A 14,257-nucleotide genomic window follows, 5' to 3' on the forward strand; every position below is an offset into this window, starting at 1 on the left:
CAATTTTAGGGGAAATCGACGGAGATAATTATGTTTGAAGTTAGTTATTGAGTAGAGTCAACATGCGAGGAGATTAGCCGGCCCGGCCGCCGCCGGCCGTCCGTCGGCTCCGACCGCTCGACACTCACACACCACGACGAGTTCCGGACTCTGCCTCACTACTTAATTATCTTTGGCATCTATTATTATCCAATAACATAATCAACCTCATGGTTGATATGAATTTCAGTTTTAAAAACAGCATTGTGCAAACTCGTTTGAAAAAAAAGGAGTGGATAAATTTTACGCAATTTATTGAGTACAGAATAGACTTTATTTATCTTTCATTTTTATTCGGAATTCAAATTATATAACACATAATATAGATTGAGTAAAAATAACAGATAAGTTTTTTACGTAATTGTATCCATATATAGGTACATTATTATTTTACGTAATATTGAACCGTCCCGCTGAATGGAATGTTATTACAGATAATCACATTTGAGATTCGAGTTTCTTATTAAACAGCGTTCTATGACTTCATTAATTAATAACTGAAACATACGAATTACGAAATTGGGTTAAACATCACCTCGATACTCCGGGGAGAGCGTTAATCACGCACGGGTTTGCTTACATATAAATAATTTTCACGCGATATTAGTAAAAGCGTGTAAGCCGATAGACGTCTGAGGCCTTACGAATGGCTTTAATTTTGTTGATAGGTAATTTGTGAGGCGCTCCCTCGGGTGTATTTCTTGGCGAATCAACACTAGTGTAATTAACGAATTCATTTAAAGTTATCGTTGGGATTATTTCGGCGTAACCCTCTACCGAGGAGCTCTTTGATGTGTGTTCGCGTCTGCTCGGCGCGGCGCGGCCTCGGCACGGCACCGTCTCGTCGCGTCGTCGCCTTGCCGCCCACGCGGTCACACCACTCGTGTTTTCAGCTTCAAGTCACATGTCACCGCATAATTTAAATCAAGTTAGTTTGATTAATGACGGAGGCAGATTGTCTTTAGTTAGTACCGCCGAACTTTAAAACGAGTTAGATATTGCATAAAAAGGTGTTATATTGTTATTAAGATTTTCTTATAAATATTCAATCTTCGAGATGAGTTATGAAGTCTCAATACGACCATAGATCCAAGAAGGTGCACAAACTTGAAAATCCATTATAATAAAAACTACAAAGAAAAATAGAGGTTCGTTTTTATAAAGAAAAGCGACTATCTCGCCATAACTCATCTGTTTGGGAGCATCAAAAGAGAGGGCTAGTATCGGAGCTAAACGCTGGCGGTGCGTCGCTTCATTAGCATTTTAATTACCTGTCGGGCCAGGCGGGCACCTGCGCGACCCCTTTGCAGCTTGCACTCATTTTTGTTTCACTATTCAATATGCATACTTTTCTGCCAACTTGGTTACAGTGATTAAGGGCTTGGTGCAAAGTTTCATCGTTTTGTTGTCTTTTGATTTTGTGTCGGCGAACTTAGTCAATTGAAGCGATAAAGTTCTAGCTATAAAATATAGCTTAGTACTGAACTATTTCATCGTCTAAATATATTAGCCTAGACTTTCTTCTAAACTATGTTAGAGTTGGCTTCCACTCTCTCCTGATCTCCTGACTGGTTAAAACTGGTTGTCAGACTTTCATGCTTCTGACTACTGTTAACGACTGTCAAAGATCTTCAAAAATTACAACCGGGAACCAAAATTTAACGTGCCACAGAACCACCTCGGCAAGCTTAAAGCGCAATTACATTTTATTACAATGATAAAGACAAAAAAAGGCAACTTTCTCAGTATTCGTATTTCTGCAGAAGACTGACTAAATATTTACATTTTATCATCACAGAACAGTTACTTTATTGAATTGCACAAGCAATCGTAAACATCTTGTTAGGCAAGAATAAAACAAATCCTAAAGTCTCAATGAAGCTGATTTATTAAAGTAGCTATCCTAATAGCTCGAAGCTCCTTTGTTCTACGTCAGGATTGGCAGTTCGATTATCCTTGGCTCTCGCAAAAAGGCATATAAAAATTAGTCTATAATGTCCCAGACTGCTTAAGCGCACCGCGGGGAGCGCGCTACGTTAAATTAAAATGTCTGAAATATGAGACGGCTGCTCAGCTGAGAAAAAACCAAGGTGCCGGTTTTGTACTTGAGCGGATCGCAAACTGTTCTTTTACTATTCCACGTCATTTCCTTTTAATGAGTATCAATCCCTTTTAGCGTTTGAAAGTTTCTAAGTCAATTACATAGAATAAAAGTCTTTGACAACCAAAATCTAACACAAATTAAAATATAATTAGTTAAAGCGTAACAGTAAACAGATGGAAAATGGCTACCTATTTTTTATTGTCAGAAAATACGCAGAAGCCTTTAAAAATCCGTGATATAAAAACATTTAAAAGCACAAAGCAACAATATAAACATGGGATTGTCCCGGCGCGGTTCGCATTTACGTCTGCTTTATTATTTTTAAGTCTCTTCGAGTGTTCCCTCGTTTGGAACTTTCACCTTTTTCCCCTCAGACACGAACTGAAAGTTAATTTCTTTTGGTGTATTTTAAAATTAATTTTGCTTTTGTGGCGACCGCACGCCTCAGGACGAATTGTAAGCGGCCAAATGGTAAAAGCTTTCAGTACAAAAATGGTTTGAAGCTTTTAATGCCTTTGAACAATCGCGTGAACACAACTGTGTGTAGGGAAAATAATAACTTTTTCATAATTGTATTAAGGTCGTCGGTTAATGTTACCATGCAATATTATAATAATAATCATTACAATCAAATACCTCCTCAGAACAAAATTCTGTTCACTTAATTTTATCTTAAAAGTGAACACATATACATGCATATGTGCCAATAGTAATAAGCTTTATCATTTGAAAACTCAACTAAATACCAAAAATAGTTTACGACAGGGCTTGCAATTTTAAATATAAAAGGCTGGAGCTTTATAGGAATGGAAACATGCTGTTACTTGTCATAATATTTTAGTTGAACAATAAAAGCGAATAAATGAACGACACTGTAATCGGCACACGCTGCCACCGCTGTAAAATACTACAGGATTTCAACTCTTTTCGTGCTCCGTTAAACTATTTTTAACTTTAAACCAATATGCTAAAGATCAAAATATTTTTCGTGCGACCAGCGAAATATGTGCGAGTTGTTATGAGCAATTAACGTGGTTAAAATTTTATTTTACGTTGCTTTTCTTTTGGTTTCATTGTTATTGAATGTTTCGGTAATGTTATTTATCCGGCTTTAGTTGATTTAACAATGAGGCATTATGTATTTAATGAAGATGACGTATAGATAGACAGTTTGCTCTTTTGTACCATAGGAAGCAATTTTGATATATGTGCATTCTTTACCACACTTAAACAACAAACTAAAAATAGATGTAGCTATAGGTTACATTACCGTAAAATAGTAATTATGTGAAAAGAGTATTTTCAAAATTTACAATCTCTAAAACTTGACTCCATTGCTCAAACTACCTAATACTGTTTTGATACGAACAAACAAAGACTGCAATATTTTGACTATTTATTTGGAGCCAACGGGTGAACAGACACAACAGCTCAGACAAATACTCGACATACTTATCAGATGCTTGTGGTTTATTGTTACGCTATTTTAGTTTAGTACACGGTTGTATTATTTTAGACAAGAAAATTTAAATAAAAATAAATAAAATTGCCTTCAAGCTTTGAATGTACCTAATGATTGATCAATTACATGATGTCACAATAGTGTTTTCTTAAATAACCTTAATCGCCTGTGCAGGTTACGCGGAGGGAGAGGGCGGGCGGCTGCGGCGGTACAAAGGGCGCGTGCGACTTCAAAGCGGGCCGCTCAGATCAAAGAGGCCGCTCTCAGATAACGGAGGCCGGATAAAACCTCCGTTATCGGGTGAGTGTCGTTTGATATCTGATTGTCGGTTAGAGATCGCGCCATCTGACAAATAGCGACTAAAAAGGTGGCACAGATGTTTCTCTTTTCACAACTTTGTGACAAGTTCTTTGTGATGATTTGCTTATAATGCGATCAAAGAGCTTAAGTTCATGAATGGGAACAACATTTTTCACAACAATTCTATTCATACACTGCAACTTACCAGAAAAATATATCAAGAGTGTTTCTACGACCTGTAAAGATTTTCCGTTGCAAATGAACTTATTGTTGCAGGTCTACGTGTGAGGAGCCCGTCCGTTTCGATACATCGCTGGACGTTCGCCAAACAAGAGCAAATCTATCTAAAACGCGGCGGTGTGCCGTTTAATCTCGACAATCAGCTGTGTGTCTGTTTCGTTCGGCAGTAAATCCGGTGCACGGTGTCCACGAGTATCCGGTGCTCGGATTACCCGGTTTACCCGGTTATGTGCGGATGTGCCTGCGAGAACGTTCGTGCCGTCGCAACCCCGTCAGCGATTAGTCCCACTGCCCTTCTTGCTGGAAAATTCGACCCGGCCGTAGCCGGATGAAACTCAGATAAGTACAAATAAATATTGATTATGTCATCCTGTTTAGATCTTTGTCTGTTAAATGGTGTTTTTTATTGAGTGAAGTTTTACAGCTAGATTATGGGACTTTAGAAAGTGATGATAACATGTTGGACAATAAAAGTGCTACGGTTGTTTCAAAATTTGTCGTGACTTAAACTTAGTCCAATGCTTACATGTGCTATACATAGATACTATGACATCGATATACGTAGCATAGGAAATTGTTATGATTAAAAGAGTTAAAAGAATCAAGAAAGATTGCTAGATCAAATATAATTATATCTTATTCTAGACCGTACGATCTCTGTTAAGTATTCAACAGTCCTAATGATGTGTAAGCAAAGAAGCTGATTCTTTTAACTGTTTACTTTTGTAGTTAATTGTTGCATTGCTATGCATTTTATTTGTATCGTAATATTGCGAGCTATTCTGCAAGTAGTAAAGCCATAGTAGTTCCCTTTATAGACCAGTTTCTCGAAAATTGGCAGTTTTATTTATACACGTAAGCATATAAGTGATAATTCTGCAATTTATTTTCTATCATATATCCTTGCGATAAGCATTCAATTTAAAAAAAACTTGTTCGACGTATCCCACCAACATATATTTGTTATCTATGTATTTGTATGCTATTTTACTGCTGCATGAAGATATCTAAACGCAGAAAATCAACGTTGGAGACGGAAGAAGCACGTACCTTATCGTATATTTTGAACTTGGAGGTCACGCGTATTCTTGGGGAATTAACACACATTATGAGATGTTATTGCTTGAGAATACACGTAGCTACCAAGGAGAAATGCAACACGAGGGTGACGGTGATGATAGAAGAAAAGAAGAACGGCAATTTCAACGCATCCAACCAATCGTAATATACAAATCGGGTTACTGAGGCAGGTCATAGATTAGACCTACAGAAGTTGGTTGTAAAGTATCAACAATAGCAGTTAATAATTGTGAAAGTAATCGGCAAAATACCAGTTAGAGCAATTTGTTTTAAACTCACAGTATGCCGATGAGAGACGAAATTCATTTATCCTCACAAAGACTTCACAACAAAATTCTGTAGCCCTAATAGATCCAAAGTGATATGGTGACCTCCCTCAATGGCTCACAGTATATTTAATAGATATTTGTATATGTAATACAAGTGACGGCTCTGAGCAGTAATTCCTTGCAGTTATACTGATCTGTTGTGAGGCTGGTGTCCAGGCATCAGATCGATTCGCCAGTTTTACTGCAGACCAGCGTGTCTGTCAAGTAGCTACTGACCTTAGCCGATTCGTTGGTACTCTTGCTTGCATGATAGCTTGAGAAAATACATTTTGTTTTTATCGTTATTTACATATACATTTATCTAGTAGATTTAGGACACGTATATTGTTCTATTGTATATTTATTAAAGTATTACGATACATCCATTATGATATGTACTATATAAGATATTATTTTAGACAAACGAATGAAGATGTCTAATGAAGTCTACACAACAAATTCACCAAGCCACCGACACAATGACATGACGTCGACAACTTGATGTCGGCTACACTTTCTTTTGAAATTATTTTGGCAACTTGTAGAAACAAAGCCACTGACATACAGTTGATTTTGGTATATAGACACCATCAGAAATCGCAACTCTTCCGAATATATTTACCTTCCGAATAAATTTGTGGTTACAATTAAATATTTGACAAACAGTCAGTAATTTTTAATATTTTCTTGGTTACAACTATGGCTTTCACTACTTTAAAACAGATTATATGTAAACATGTAATATAATTGCACTGATCAATTTAGCTACAGGTTAATGAATCTAATCAACCAATGACTTGTATTAGTTGTATTGCCACAATTTATTCAGAGCAAAAACGGTAGAATATTGATAGGCTATTAACACACTAACATGATTTTCAGAGGCATGTTTCTAGTAGTTCAATACGATCGCTGCCTAGCTGACATCAGGCTGCTACACAATAGCAACACGATCATAGGTGCTAGATGCATTCTGGTAGGCTACCTACTTTACTTACCCCCGGTTTCTGAGGTACATTTAGCGGTTGTTTATCTATTCAATAGCGTTAAAACTCATATAAAAAAACGCTTTTAAATAGATAAACTGCCGTAAATTTACTCCGAAACCGGGAGTTAGTGTGTTATTTTGAACGTATCAAATACCTTATGTAGTTATTTCCATAATTAATGTTGTAATTTGTTGGCAGGTTGGGTGGGTTGCTGGTCCGTCGAGTATACAGCAGGCTGCAAGACTGACGTTTCTCAAACTTGGCAAGGAAAAACGTAAGTCAAATTACTCGAGTTATAATCCAAAGGTAACATTAAATTTAACAACGAAATTAACATGCCTTACTTTGTTAACAGATATCGTGTGGCGGTTCATACTTTGATCTGTTTCGTTGTTGGACTGCAAGACTGATGACATCGTTGGAGGCATCATGCAAATACGAAGACTTCAATTGGTCAAGAAACTGAACTACATAGAATAAAATGCAAAACTTTTATCGAAAATATACATTACTTATAGATAAGTTGTATTACAGATATCGTGAAAGAAACACATTATTTTGTTAATTTAACTAATTCTTCATCCAATCATGAAATCGGCAAAAAATTACAAAGTCTAGTCTTCTACTGTGTTCTTAATTATAACCTACGTAGATATTACTTATTATTGTATAATATTAATAGATTATTATTGATATTTATAATAATTTTAAAAGAAAATAAATTGAATTACCTAGTTGTTAAAACTTCTTTAAGTCCTGACAAAATTGTAAGAAATTTGATATTTCTGTATAAACGCATAACCTTGCAAATGATTTTGTTTGATTAAACTATGTTATTGTATTACCTTGTTTATTTTGTCTTTTACCTCCTGGAATAAATAATGCTTTAATAAAATGTGGCCCAAGTTAACATAAAAATTATAGGGGCAAAATATAGAATGCATACACTCACATTATCATACCCACCTCAAAGATGGAAAAAAAAATTCAACCCAAAAAGTTTTGACACTAAAAATTATAATGTGACTCGTACATATCAAAACACATAAAACTAAAATTGCTATTTTGTGGCTTACGATTATATTATTATGTAGAACGCATCATTATGACAGCAATTCGGTAACTTTTTGGGTAGACTCCAGTATAATTTTATTTAACAATCTACATAATAGGTTTATATGGTTTTAACTGTACTTACTTATTATCACTGCCAACGAATATTCAGATAGAATTGAAAACATATTTACATACCTACTTCTAACAGTAAAATAAAACAAACAAGATGGAAAACTGTTGTGCAAAAAGTCTGACCTAGTGTGAGGTTTCCGAAGACAATGTCCAGGATAGAGCGAAGTAAAGGAGAAAGATTACAAAGGCTGACCCCACTACCACATGGGATTTACAGCATGAAAGAGAGAGAGAGAGTAAAATCAAAGGTACTTGGATAATAATATACTTAATCTATAAGTACAACGACTGATATCAAGATCTCAGTTTCGTAAAAAGCGAATAAATATAAACTGTACCGCGATTTGCTACCACTATCGACTGTCGACAACAGTCTAACTATCGAAAAATTTTCTATGACGATCGGTTCAACACCTCTAGCGGGCGTCGTAGAAACTATTTTTGAAGTACATTTCAAATGTCAATATCTTGATACTCCAAAGTACCGACTGTACCGTGGCGCTTAAGTATACGCATGTATAAGACATTTTATTGATAGTTATACTTATATTTTACAAGTGGCAATCCCAGTACCATTACTTAGACAGCATTTCAATACAGTTTATAAATAAATCTATTCCGTATTTCGAAAAATAAAACTTACCAAGAACGTCAGATAGTTAATAAAGTTAACTGCTCGAAAGGTATCCATTTCTTATGAAGTCGCCAATGCCAAACAACTATTGTAACACCCACAAAACTTAACGATTTCACTTATGAAAATCAGATTTTTGAGCCTAGCCTTTCTTTCAACTACGTTAGAGTCGGCTTCCACTCCCACCGGATGAAGTTAGATACCAGTATTTTTCATGGATCCTATCTGACCTCCACGACCCAGTTACCTGGGTTATAACACAATACCTTTTGGTAAGACTGGTTGTCAGATTTTCAAGCTTCTGACTACTGTCAAAGATCTTCGATTACAGCCGGGACCCACAATTTAACGCGTCTTTCAAACACGGAGGAACTCGATATGTAAAAGAAGGTCAGCCATCCACAGAACAACCCGGGCAAGCGTAGTTTAACCTCAAAATCGATCCGCGCGGCTGTATTTAACTAAGCCACGAGCTCCTCTTTACTATTATCAGATATCGTTTAGATTTATACCATTATTTTTTATTGTTGTATGTATACGTTTATAATATGTCATTATTTGACTAATAAGAAAGCCGACTGAATGTCTTGTAGACTAGATGCTTCTTAAATCTATACCTCTCAGACTCGAGTTAAGCGTTTGGTAAGGACAGGATTTTTGTGGATCGGAGTCACTGAAAAAGGTACTGTCCTAAAATAAAAACCAGATTTGAACAAAAATATTTAATTGCTATAAACTAAATCACTGAATAGAGTATGCCAACCTCCAGCGCCAACCTCTAAGCATAATCAAAGTAACAAGATAATTCGATAACACAATACAATTCTAATACGAACTATATCAGAATACCACAAATATTTACAGATTAGCTTTTAGGTAATGGCAGAATACTTCTTACACTACAATCACCTCGTAACATACCATCAATTAAGTTTTTTCTATAAAAAATAAGAACGTCGTGAAACATATTTTTGATCAATACTTACTAAGATCCATCCATTATAATATTGTGACTTACATTGATCTTATTCGAAGTTAAAGTATGTATATATCTATTAAGTTTTCTTGAGACAGTATTATCTACTAGATATAATAATATATTAAATAGTTATCGTTAGGGCAACATCTTTACTTGTCCACAAAAGCGGTAATGATCAATCTGAACTAAACACGTAGATAGTATTAATGTGAAACGACATCAGAATAATTTAATGTACTAATCTAAATCGTCAGCCTCAGGGGAAGCTCTGGGAGCTAGTCTTTCGGTAGTCACCTCTATATCGCTGCGGGCGAGGGGAGTTACTTCGTCATTCAATGTGACGCTCTCCTTTCGTCTGCGATCTAAAGTGGAAATTTCATCTTTAACGTCCATCATGTTGATGAGATCGCCACTAGCTCCGCTTGGCAAGATAACTTGATCAGTATCGATATTGGCAGAGTTGCCACAACCTTCAACTTTCATCATGTTATTGGCATCATTTTTTCTGGCGATTTCTTCTATTTTTATTTCGGCGTCATTAGTAGGAGTAATAGAATTGTCCTTGTCAGAATTTCTTACATCGTCATTAGCAGGTGTCGCGAGAGCGCTCTCTTGGACCTCCCCACCCGTGTTAGTCTCCACCGCATTTGTTTCGGGGGTTCTTACAGACACTACGTCACCGGTATGGGTAGTGTTAGTCTGTGCGGTGGAGACCGAGGGCGAAGTTTGTGTGGTCGACTGAGCTGTATTCTGGACAGTTTGAGTGGTAGACTGAGTCGTGGGAGGAGTCGCCTGTGTGCCGGTACCGGGGGCATCGTGGTAAGCAGCACCGCTCGCCAAAGCTGCAATCCCTGCCAGTCCCATCATTCCCGCCATGCCGCGATGAGTGCGAAGAAGCAACTGTTGCAGTTGGGCTTGTTGTATTATCACTGGAAGTTCGTAGTGATGGAAAAAGTATATCATCGAGTGCTGTAACAAAAGAAAACCGTCATTTAAACATATCAAGTATTGTAATTAAAACAATATTGCACCTAGTTTCAATAATAGAATCTTCAGGCATTTAGAAATTTAAGATGTTAAGGGAAATGGGAGACTAGAAATAAATCAATAGTAAAGAGATAAGCTGGGCTATATTTGCAGCAAGAATGGTACGGCGGCAGCGGGCGCGCGTTTGCCATAGATGTTGGGAGTGCAGATTATGAAACACGTTCGTCGAACTGAGCAAAACTCCTTTAGACAAATAAATGAGAGACTCGTGACGATGTCGTCAGTCCTCCCGTCTTTATTTATTTATTTCTGGGTCAAAGTTCTCACCCCTCGCGTCGTCCGACGTAAGTTTTAATTAAGAAACTTGTGACCGCTCCTGACTCAACTTTTATTTGAAATTATATTTTCTGATCCCCTCATTTTGATTTTTTCCAAGTGGCGGTGTAACGGGTTACCGGCGAAGACAAGTTGCGACACCTTCGTGATTTATTATGCGCAGCGTGCGACGCGCTTGACAGGTATAATTGAAATTTTGCATCGATTTTTACATCGTGTGCGTATTTACATTATTTTAAGACAAAGATCATTTAAAACAAGCTTCTATTTTTATGACAAACAGCGGCACATTCAAGTACAATTGGACGATAGGTTAGTAGAACGGTCGAATGCGTACATTACACAGGCTTAATTAACACGACCCGTTCCTACCCCAATCTGTTCGCAGATCATCGCCATGGCAAATATAAAAAAGGATCAAACGTTTAAAAGGTATTTAATGGACAGAGATGACGCCCTTTTATACGTCCATTAAAATCGGCCGCTTTGAGATTTACCGCCGGCCCTGTTAGATAGATACGTGAATAAAAAACGAGGCCATTTTTATCAATTTTTGGATCGTTTGTAACAGATTACGCTGGTAACGTATAGACGCACCAAAAGTTTTCTACAGGCTTAGCAGTTTCCAAAATTATCTAAAATAAAGTTTCATTTCAATTCGAGTACAATATTTTTAATGTCTCCTTTTGCTTTCATTTGTTAAACACATATTAGAAGTAATAGAATAAATGCTATAGAATAGGATAGACTTCTATAAAATACTCGGAAATCTCGAAATAAAAGAAATGTCTTACGGCACGCTCAAGCCCTTGAATATAAATGTACGATGTTTTATAAAAAGTGGGTGCAGTCGTGAACAACCAGGTTGAAACATCACTTAAAATGCCACCTAAACCTCAAAGAAGACCGTGAGTTCTTTTATATAATACATTTTTTTACCACAAAATTGTCTTAAACACTTTACGGACGGCGCGTTGATTATGCCAAGACGGTAGAAAACTCTGACGAAAATAAAGTTATTTTGATTTAAAGTCCAGAGAAAAAAACATCGAGCGATGAAGCGCGGCCCTCTTTGGACGGGACACTTTCTTATGAATAAATCCCTTTTCATTTAGCAAATCCCGCGGTAGGTACAAAACTGACTGCTTTTACGAATTAAGATGCTAAGGCATTGTTTTGGAGAAGCTATATACGATTGGTGTGTTAATATTTGAGAGGTGCATTAAAGGAACTGCCGGCACAATTTTTGCGTTGGCTATATCTTAAACCAGCGTTCTGCCCGGAGGCATCAACAGTATAATTTGTTGACCACAAAGTAAGCCGCTGAGAGTGTTTGGCTTAAGTTTAACTATAATTTGCAAGAGATCTGGAAGATTACAACACTTTACAATGTTCCACGATGGCGGACCTTTTCTGTTGATTTAGGACATGGCAGAAATTAACTAAAGCACGCCTATTAAACCTCTGAAATAATAAGGGCTTTAGTAGTCTTCACGGAGCGCGAAGGCAGACAATATTATTTAACGCCATCAAAAATTGTTAGAAAGTTGTATAATTATTAATTGAAAGTTAAATCCTGTTTGAGTCTGTTGTCAACAAGTTGTTCCGACTGTTAAAATTAATGTAAGAAGGATCTTAGGTCGGTGAGAATATTATGCGCGGCGCGTCGCGCGACACTGGCCCGGAGCCGACCTCATGAAATATGATTTTTAATAATAAGTTGACACGCTCGATGATTATAAGATAAGCCCCCACTTTGCATTCCGAAGGGGCTTCTTGTTTTTCGACGTCGCCCTTCCTGCGCTGTAATCCGAAAGAGCCTACTCCCTACTCGGCGTTGAGCTTGCTCGAGGCGCCTACCAAATTCTCTATACCCAGTTATAACTGCGCTTTTGCTATAAAGCCTACACAATCTACACATACTCGTCGAAATATGTGCGGAGGTATTTACGTGAGATTTAAGTGATTAAAAACTCGCGTTAGGTATTAGGGCAGGATATTGAAATACATTGTAAAACAAAAATATTGCTTTTGTCAAAAGCGGTTAATACGATTCTCAAAACTCCCAGTACCAAATGGAATTTTATAGGTAACAGAACTATGACGTCAAATAATTATAAAAGTTTTGAGTGAATGAAGGTAATCATCATAAAATAACATCTGCACAAATGGAAATAGGCAACATGCGCACAACACACGTGTGTGATCTAATATTTGAGTGTGTGTGTCTGTGTACCGGGCGGCGGGAGGCCGAGGTCCGCTCAGCGTGTTATTAACTTCCGTGCAACATAGAGGCCGGAAATCGACGCCAAAGTAGATCCGCCAAGACACACAGTCTGCTACGATTGGTACTCCCCTCAAACTACAGCTTACCTAAAGCTACTACTATCATTTGTTGATAATCTTTTTTATTGATGAACGATTAGGATTATTTTAGTATTATTGTGTAGATCAACATCACGATATTTGATCACGAGGTTTGACTTTTTAGTAGAAATACGATTGGTAGGTGTGAATATATTTTTACGAATATTATCGATTTGTCCTAATTTGTATCACGGACATAAATGCAAATTCAGCATACAAAGTTAGTAAGTACTTAAGTAAATTCACCGTGAGAAAGAGGCTGTTGAATAAACTTGGACAGTTTAAAAGTGTGTGCCGTCAGTTGGTTGTGGTCAATCAGTGCGTACGTCTGTTCACAAATCACTTTACCGCCATGTGTCATCGCGGGCCGTACGCTCCCCCGAGGCTAGCGGAAAATATTACACGCACCGTGCCGTTATTTGAATTGTCCCGGGAAACATTTGACAAAACTTTGACGCGAACAACACACGCATTTTGAAAACACATTTCAAGTAATAGAAATATTATTCGTAGACCTAGAATAATAATATCACTTTTACGCTATCTTTAAGAAATTTTGCACGTTATATGCAAAAAAAATAAAAAGAATTTTAAGTTTTGTATATAAGATAGGTACATTCATATTATAATGAATAAAAAATAATATGCAATATGTAAACTTAACACCATACTTATTCAAATTCAATAAGAAAATTACATGAAGCCGTTGTGTACCACAACGGCTTCATGTATGCCATTGTTGAATTTTCTGTGATGACACAACTAAATGAGTGACGTTGGTCACAATCGCAATAAAAAATGGGAGCGTGATTTGCTGATAAATGCTCGCGGCTTGACTACGACTTACAGAGGAAATAAATTAGAATTAAGCTTTGTTTTTAGTTTTAAAAATAATTACATCTCGATGATCCAGTGAGTGCTATGATGGTAAACGCCTAGGCGTGTCTACGACGTCTCTGCGAATTCGCCTATTCTAACACTGTTTCGTATGTTTCGGTACATAAGTGCTCATTTTATAACTATACTTCTTAGCTATACTTTTATGTTCTGTGTCTGACTCCGAATCCTTAACTAAAATTATGCTAAATTTAACTTTTTAGTTCAAAACGAATTAGGCTAGTAGTTTAAACACCAAACTTTTTCAACAAGTATATTAATAACAGAGGGGAGCAGTAGAAAGCTAATATCGCTTTAGACAAACAGTTTATCTATAAAGCCTCGTGTCGGCACTGGGTGGCGAGTGC

General features: G+C 36.9%; 2 protein-coding genes across 2 annotated transcripts in view; one reads left to right on the forward strand and one right to left on the reverse strand.

The window, feature by feature from the left end:
• Positions 1-7,363, forward strand: part of LOC142979968 (zinc carboxypeptidase A 1-like) — a 48,867-nt gene extending 41,504 nt beyond the window's left edge. The window contains exons 5-8 of the mRNA XM_076125217.1: positions 3,780-3,905; positions 4,182-6,509; positions 6,721-6,796; positions 6,878-7,363. The gene's annotated coding sequence lies outside the window, so the exon portion shown is untranslated. The remainder of the gene's footprint in view (positions 1-3,779; positions 3,906-4,181; positions 6,510-6,720; positions 6,797-6,877) is intronic.
• A 1,688-nt stretch (positions 7,364-9,051) lies between these two features.
• LOC142979784 (membralin) overlaps positions 9,052-14,257 on the reverse strand; it is a 79,228-nt gene continuing 74,022 nt past the window's right edge. Inside the window, exon 11 of the mRNA XM_076124955.1 lies at positions 9,052-10,292. Coding sequence (XP_075981070.1) covers positions 9,561-10,292 — 732 coding nt within the window. The 3' untranslated portion in view covers positions 9,052-9,560. The remainder of the gene's footprint in view (positions 10,293-14,257) is intronic.

The sequence above is a fragment of the Anticarsia gemmatalis genome, chromosome 17, assembly GCF_050436995.1.
Source record: "Anticarsia gemmatalis isolate Benzon Research Colony breed Stoneville strain chromosome 17, ilAntGemm2 primary, whole genome shotgun sequence".
Classification (NCBI taxonomy): Eukaryota; Metazoa; Arthropoda; class Insecta; order Lepidoptera; family Erebidae; genus Anticarsia; species Anticarsia gemmatalis.